This window comes from Melospiza melodia, chromosome 14 (genome assembly GCF_035770615.1).
Source record: "Melospiza melodia melodia isolate bMelMel2 chromosome 14, bMelMel2.pri, whole genome shotgun sequence".
Taxonomy (NCBI): Eukaryota; Metazoa; Chordata; class Aves; order Passeriformes; family Passerellidae; genus Melospiza; species Melospiza melodia.
The window spans coordinates 19,802,739-19,810,331 of NC_086207.1; the positions used below are offsets into that span (position 1 = coordinate 19,802,739).

The 7,593-nt window shown below is 52.5% G+C and overlaps 1 protein-coding gene across 4 annotated transcripts; it reads left to right on the forward strand.

Annotated features, from left to right (window-relative positions):
* Nucleotides 1–107: 107 nt before the first annotated feature.
* RNF14 (ring finger protein 14) lies at nt 108–7,507 on the forward strand. 4 transcript variants are annotated; one of them, XM_063169103.1, is made up of 9 exons: nt 872–967; nt 1,495–1,676; nt 2,177–2,328; nt 2,606–3,133; nt 3,776–4,004; nt 4,637–4,809; nt 5,326–5,456; nt 6,043–6,122; nt 6,812–7,507. In XM_063169103.1, the coding sequence occupies exons 2-8, from the start codon at nt 1,523–1,525 to the stop codon at nt 6,101–6,103; spliced, it is 1,428 nt and encodes a 475-aa protein (XP_063025173.1). In that variant the 5' UTR covers nt 872–967; nt 1,495–1,522; the 3' UTR covers nt 6,104–6,122; nt 6,812–7,507. The 4 variants fall into 4 exon arrangements, with proteins under 4 accessions (XP_063025172.1, XP_063025173.1, XP_063025171.1 ...); XM_063169102.1 differs by lacking the exons at nt 872–967; nt 6,812–7,507 and adding an exon at nt 108–203 and having other exon boundaries at nt 6,043–6,661; XM_063169101.1 differs by lacking the exon at nt 6,812–7,507 and having other exon boundaries at nt 6,043–6,661.
* Nucleotides 7,508–7,593: the final 86 nt, after the last annotated feature.

The window sequence follows — 7,593 nt, forward strand, 5'->3', positions numbered from 1 at the left end:
GAGCACCCCGGGCTGGGCCGGCCGGGCCCTCCCGGCCGCCGGGGGAGCTGCGGGGCCGGGCCGGCGCCTCCTCCGCCCGCCGGCGCTTCCCGTCCCTTCCCTTCCCGTCCCTCCCCGCCGCCGCTCCGGGAGGGGCAGCGCCGGGCTCCCTTCGCTTTACCCGGCCCGCGCGGCCCGGCCGCGGCTGCCCCGGTGAGGAGCAGGTGAGGAGCAGGCGCGGCGGGGCCGGGCCGGGCCGGGCTGTCCCCCCGGGGCCGGGCCGGGTCGGGCTGTTCTCCTGGGGCTGGTCAGGGTCGGGCTGTTCCCCGGGACCGGGCCGGGCTGGGCAGGGCTGTCCCACCGGCGCCGGGTCGGGCTGTTCCCCGGGGCCGGGCCGGGTCGGGCTGTTCTCCTGGGGCTGGTCAGGGTCGGGCTGTTCGCCGGTTCCGGGCTGGGCAGGACTGTCCCCGGGGCCGGGCCGGGCCAGGCAGGACTGTCCCACCGGCGCCGGGTCGGGCTGTTCTCCCGGGGCTGGTCAGGGTCGGGCTGTTCCCCGGGACCGGGCCGGGCTGGGCAGGGCTGTCCCCGGGGCCGGGCCGGGCTATTCCCCCGAGGCCGGGCCGGGCTGGGCAGGGCTGTCCCCCCGCGCCGGGCCGGGGCGCAGCGGCGGCAGCGGCCGGAGCCGCCGTAGCCGCGGGGAGCTGGGCCTGGAGCGCGGGGTCGGGCCCGCAGCTCGGTCCCCGCTGCTGCTGCGGCTGGAAATGAGCCCCGAGCCCTGGGCGAGCCGTCGGGCCCGGGGCACCGGGGGGACTCTCACCCCGAGCCCGGGCTGACGGTGGTGCTGGTGTGTGTCCGCAGCAGCCCCGGGCCGGGTGCTCCCCTCGGCAGCGCCCTGCCCCTGCCTGGAGCCTGGAGGAGCGGCCGGCCCCGGAGGGGTGCTCGGGGAGCGGCTCCGCGGCCCGGCCTCCGCGCTGCTCTGACCCGAAAGGTAACTCAGCGAATAAAGCCTCAAACTGGCTTGATTTCCCCAAATGTGGAGCTGAGATGCTCCACGAGTGCATCTACAAGATGCCTGTGCGGGATTTGAATCTTTTTCTGATATTTTCAATCACAAATGGGACTGTTTCCTTGTTTGTGTTAAAGCACTGGACAAGAGCTACGGTTACTAATTAATTTCTCCCGTGCTTTTTGGGGGGGTCTGTTTTCTTCCAAACATCAGTGAAATGTCCCTGTGTCACCCGTTCCGTCTCCATATTTCATTATTTCCCTCCTTACACAGGGAGGGAAACACAGTTTGCTTTCTGACTTTTAAATATTCTGTTGGGGATTTAAAAAAAATGTTATAAAGCTACCAATATTTTTTTCAACCTGTAAAATACCTTAATTATATTGCACATTGTTTTAGATTTTTTTTTTCTAAAGCTTAGCTGGGTTTTTCTGAAGTTTACTATGCTATAAAATAGCTGCCTCAGATTGATAATTTGAATTGGATTGTTAACTTGGTTGATGTTGCAGAGTGGTGGCAACTCTACAGAAAAGTTAAATGTCTTCAGAGGACAAGGAGGCTCAGGAGGACGAGCTGCTGGCTCTGGCCAGCATCTACGATGAGGATGAGTTTAAGAGAGCAGAGTCTGCCCAAGGAGGAGAAACAAGAATTTGTGTGGAGTTGCCTCAAGACTTCAAAATTTTTGTGAGGGGTGAGTTGAGATGTTTTGTGTTATCCCAAGGGAGGCTTTACCGAGCTCAGGTGGTTGCTGGGGAGTGACCTGAGGGAGCAGTGACGGGACAAAGCTGTGGCTCACCCTCTGCTGTGCTTGTTGGAGATTGTGTTTGAGCAGTTTAATCCTCATACACAGAATATCCTCAGTAAACTCTGAAATCACAGATGAGTAGTAGCACTTCTTCAGAATAATTAAGTTCATTTATTGGGTTTTATTCCCCTGAGGATTTGTTTCCAGGCTCCTGGTTTGTGCAGAATCTGACATTTCACAGTGCTGCTGTTTAACTGCTTTAATCACAGACCTTCAACCCTTGACATTTTCCTGTACTGAGAGTTTTGTTGTTTAGGGTGGAACAAATAGTTTTAACCCCAGAAATCCATCAAATTAACAGACATTGGGTGCTGTCAGAAACAGCAACAGTTGGTTCATTTTCATTTTTCTGTTATTTCTCCTGTGCCTCGGTGGCCCTGGCTCAGGCAGTTCCACAGAGAATCTCCAGGGCAGTGGCTTCGAGTACTCCGTGAGCTTCCTGCCTCCCCTCGTGCTGAATTTCGAGCTCCCACCTGACTACCCATCAACCTCCCCGCCCGTGTTCACCCTCAGTGGGAAATGGCTCTCCCAGGCCCAGGTTTGCAGGGGATTTTGTACATTTTGACTGCTAAGTTAATAATTAGCAAAGTAAAAAAACAATGACGTTGCTTCTGTTGGCTCTTCTCTTGTCTCTTGCTGGTTTTTATTTGATTACTGTTCTGAGGAGGGAGAACTTGCGTCTGTGAGAACTACTTTGTTCAGCATAAGAACTGCTGAGTCTGAAGTCAAAGTTTGCTCTAAGGACTGTGTGAGGGGAGGAGCCCAGTGAGGAGTTACAAACTTCCTGAAATCAGGAATTCTTTGTTCTCTCCCAGCTCAGCGCCCTTTGCAAGCACTTGGACAATGTGTGGGAAGAGAACCGAGGCTGTGTGGTGCTGTTTGCCTGGATGCAGTTTCTGAAGGAGGAAACACTGAACTACCTGAATATTTCATCGCCATATGAGCTGAAAATGTGCCCTCGGGGGAAGGGGCAGGGCCGGACAGCAGCGGGGCCCCTCGAGGCTGGGAAGGACTCTGGGGGTGCCACGGGCTCTGCCACAGCCGAGGAGGAAACCGTGGATGCCAGGGCTGTGCGGGATGTGGAGTCCTTGTCCAGTCTGATCAGGGAGATCTTGGACTTCGACCAGGCCCAGAGGAGGAAGTGCTTTAACAGTAAGATGTACTCGTGCGGTATCTGCTTCTGTGAGAAGCGGGGCAGTGAGTGCATGCGCTTCCCCGAGTGCAGCCACGTGTACTGCAAGGCCTGCCTGAAGGACTACTTTGAGATCCAGATCAGGGATGGGCAGGTGCACTGCCTCAACTGCCCCGAGCCCAAGTGTTCTTCTGTCGCCACTCCAGGCCAGGTAATTCCCGTGCACGGGGGCTGGGAGCTCTGGAACCCAACCTGAGTTCAGGGCCTGGCTCTGCATGCTGGGCATTGGCAGTCACAGAGTCATTTGGGTCAGAAAAGACCCCCAGGGTCACCAAGTTCAGCCTTTGACCCAGTCCCACCATGTCATGAAGTGCCACATCCTTGGGCACCTCCAGGATGGGCACTCCAACCCTCCTGGGCAGTTCCAGTGCCTGAGCCCCCTTTCCATGGGGAAATTCCTGCTGTGCCCACCCTGAGCCTGCCCTGGCCCAGCCTGAGGCCGTTCCCTCTCCTGTCCCTGTTCCATGGGAGCAGATCCTTGACTCCCTGTGACCTGCTGGAGAATCCAAAGTGGATTCATCCGAGCTCTTGGTACCTTGTCAGTGACTTGCTGTCTGTTGCTGCAGCAGGCTCAGAATTACAGATGCAAGGAGTCAGGGAATCCCAGATGGGAAGGGACCTTAAAGCCCACCCAGTGCCATGGCAGGGACACCTCCCAGTGTCCCAGGTGCTCCCAGCCCTCCCAGCCTTGGGCACTACCAGGGATGCAGGGGCAGCCCCAGCTGCTGTGGGCAGCTGTGCCAGGCCTGGGTGTGTGTGGGTGAGGATTTGTTCCCTCGGGCTGTGTTGGCAGGTGAAGGAGCTGGTTGGGGAGGAGCTGTTTGCCCGCTATGACCGCCTGCTGCTGCAGTCCAGCCTGGACCTGATGGCTGACGTGGTTTACTGCCCCCGGCCCGGCTGCCAGACCCCCGTGATGCTGGAGCCCGGCTGCACCATGGGCATCTGCTCCTGCTGCAACTACGCCTTCTGCACCCTCTGCAAGATGACCTACCACGGGGTGTCCCCCTGCAAGGTCACTGCAGGTCAGTCACCTCCCCCCGGGCTCCACGGTCACACCCACACCTGCTAAACTGGGGTGGCAAAGTCCAGAGCTGGGCAAGGCAGCTCCTCACCCTGGGCTTTCTGAAAAGTGCATTCCTTTGGAATCACGTTTCTTTGGGGCTGCTTGGACTGGGGGAGTTTTCTGCTGGCAATTAAATGTTCCTTGGGTGAGACTCCTCAGCTCTGGAGCTCCCTAAACTGCTGCTTGTCAAATGCTGAGAGGCTGTAGCAGGGGAAGAATTCCTTTATATTTTCAGTATTTTGTATTGCCAGAGTTAATACTGGAATCAGGTGGAAGCTTCTCTCTTTAGCCTTAAAATCCTGTGAGAGAATTTCATTAAATATGTAGTCAGAAAAAAATATTTCCATTTTCAGTTTATCTTACATTGTTCCAATTCCATCAACAGGTGTCTTTTATAATAAAACAGTGTAAAACTGCTGAGTGTTGGGGCAGAGTGGTTTTAATAGTATCATCTTATATATTTTAATAGTTTTCTTGCTTTTTAATTCATGACATTATTGTTCTTTGAGAATCTTTGTGCTGCAATTAGCTGGACTTGTAAATCTAATATCTTACAAAAGCTGTCTGGTTTGGTTTGATTTTGCCCCCCAGAGAAATTAATAGAATTGAGGAATGAATATTTAGAAGCAGATGAGACAACTAAAAGATTTTTGGAAAAACGCTATGGCAAGAGAATGTTTCAGAAAACCCTGGAGGAGATGGAGAGTGAGAAATGGCTGGTGAAGAACTCCAAGTCTTGTCCTTGCTGTAGGACCCCCATCGAGGTGAGTGAGGAGGGAAAGGCTGGGGATCATGGAGCAGAAAACCCACAGGGAGGCAGTTCTGGGTGTGTTGGAGCCTCTAGGGAGAGGAAATCTCTAGGAAACATTAAGAGAACTTTCCATTTCTGTGTGACATGGAAAACGAGGTGGGGTGATATTTGTGGATCCCAAGGACTGGAGTACAAACAGTGACCGGTGGTCAGGCTCCCACACTGAACAGATGCAGGCTGACTCTGGATCTACATGAATCCTTTTGTTTTCCTGGTGTTTCAGGGTACCTCTGGTTCACAATAGAGCTGGAAATCAATCTAGCTTCAGAAAAATACAGATTTCCAGTATTTTTAGTATAATAACCAATTTGCAGTGCTGGGATGCCAGCTCCCAGTGAAAGTGTCAGAGTGTGGTGGGGCAGGGGGCTGTGCTCACTGACTGCTGTGCTTGTGGGGGCTGCTGGCAGAGAGGGACTGAGGCCTGCCACAGTGGGGCTCTGTTAGCACCAGTTCTTGGTTTTTCCCCCAGAAACTGGATGGCTGTAACAAGATGACCTGCACAGGGTGCATGCAGTACTTCTGCTGGGTCTGCCTGAGCTCCCTGTCCCGGACCAACCCCTACCGGCACTTCGACGACCCCTCCTCGCCCTGCTTCAACAGGTGGGTGCTCAGGGACCCCTCCACTGCTGGACACACATTGCTGCTTCTCCTTACAGCCTCTCCCATTTCTTACCTGAAATGTGTAGCTGCAGTTTAAGGCACAGTTTCTCCTCTCAGATATTGGCACTAACAGTAAAAATCAGGAGTGATTCAGGATATGGCCTTGCTTTTTTAAGAACTTTGGTTTTAAAATTCTGGAGGAGTCTTCTGAGCCTGTTCTGATTTTTTTTTTGGTCAGGTCATGGCCTCACCCTTTCTGTGCTGAGTTTCCCTGAGTGTTTCCCTGGCAATGCTCAGGAGCAGCTCGAGGATTTGGGGAAGAGCTGCTCTAAGGAGCTGCAGATTTGCCTGACGTTCCCTTGGGAAGAGCCAAGGGACAGAGGTGCTGCTGTGGGACAGGTGACAGCAGGGGGACAATGGCAGCCTCTCTTGCCCCTCTCTTGCCCCTTCCACAGGGCATGGATGGTGGTTTGTGACACTGAAAAAACCAAGGGAACTTGCTGTACTGTTGTTGTATTTAGGGTGGTACTTTTTTAACGTATTTGACTTTTTTATGCGCTCGTGTCACTGATTTTCTGTCTTGCAGATTGTTTCAAGACATGCACATTGACAATGGGGAGTTCTGGGAAGGAGGTGATGATCATTAGCTTCCTCCAGCACCAAAAGGTGAACAAACCAGAGACAGATGCTTTTTGTGTGTCCTTTGTTTGCTTTTCACTTCCATTGTGTGACAGAAGAGTGGTAACTGCACTGCAGGACACACCTCAGAACCTATTGCCAAAACCAAAGGAGACCTTGTCCCCATCCTGGGATCAGGATCATCATGGAATGCCCAAACAAACATGTCCTCTATTAAAGTCAGAAATTGGATGACCATTGGAAAAATATATACCAAGTGCCCCTTTTTTAAAAGCCAACAGACAAAACTGAAGCCTCAAATGCTGGAAGTATTTTGGGGGTTTCTTCTAGGGAGACTGACCCTTGGATCTTGAATATTTTGGGGTTTGGGGTGGTTTGCTGGAGCTGTAGTGCTCTCTCTGGGGCTGCTTGGACTGGGGCAGTTTTCTGATACAATACAGAAAATTGGTCCTGTATTCAGCAACAAAGTTGTTGCTTTTATGAATTTCCTGATGTGCTTCTCTGAAAAGCAGCTCCTGGCTGTGTCACTGGTACTTTGTAATGACATTAAAGCTGATTATACCCAACCCTTCTCGTTGGCTGCTGTGCCTGAGCCTTTGCACCCCTGAGGGCTGGGGCAGAGAATGACCAACAGCCATTTTCAGGGGTTTCTGTGAGGTTGGTGGCTCCCTGTGTTGCTGCTGGATCCCTCAGGGTGCCTGTCCTTGTTTTGGCAGGGATGAGTGCCAAGGCAGTGAGCTGAGGATGTGCCCAGTGAGAGGGTGAAAAGTATCAGGAAGAGATGAACTTGAATTCTTCAAGATACTGACAATTACCTTGTGTTCTCAGTTGATGAAGTAATTTATTTTTCATTTACTCTTCATATAAGAAATTTGATCGTTGATATTTTTGCTTCTGGACTAGATTCTTTATTTCCACTGGTTTTGCACTTCAAATTATTGCAGCACCAAATTGTTTCCCCTAAAGTCTCAGCAAGTGGTTTTGAGAGTACGAAGGTGATTACTGGAGGCAAACACTGATTTTTTTTACAAGTTTTTCCACTTGCAGAACAGTCTAAAAGTTTATTTGCAAACTAAAGCTGCCTGTGCTGTGTTCAAGCGCAGCAGGGCCTGGATGGAAAGCTCTGGAGCTGAGACTCCTCAGGAACTGTGTGTGATCACAGCTCACTCAGTTCTGACTGAATTAATGAATTTATCCTGGGATGTGTGGCCAAAATGAATGGTGCTGCAGTTCCCTGTGCAGAGGAGGAGTCTGCACTCTTGGAACTGGCACAGGGATTATAAGGATGGAAGGAAGAGCAAATCTCACCTCAGCTGAATCTCTAGGTCAGTGTGTAGGAAGAGTCTATGGTGTGTAAGGTTTGAGTTGTTTTCCTGCTTTCACACGCACTAAATTCACTTTAAGACAATAAACACAGTGTCCCTCTTTGTCTTCCTTGTGGCATGGATTTGGCAGCACAGGTGTGCCCAGGTGCTCCTGGGGGTGGGACAGCCCAGAG

Bases quoted from the DNA above. Each gene is read 5' to 3' on its own strand.
- RNF14 (XM_063169102.1), top strand. From the start codon at position 1,523: ATGTCTTCAGAGGACAAGGAGGCTCAGGAGGACGAGCTGCTGGCTCTG. The intron at 3,134-3,775 runs GTAATTCCCGTG...CTGTGTTGGCAG, and splicing joins CTGTCGCCACTCCAGGCCAG to GTGAAGGAGCTGGTTGGGGA. The intron at 4,810-5,325 runs GTGAGTGAGGAG...TTTTTCCCCCAG, and splicing joins GCTGTAGGACCCCCATCGAG to AAACTGGATGGCTGTAACAA.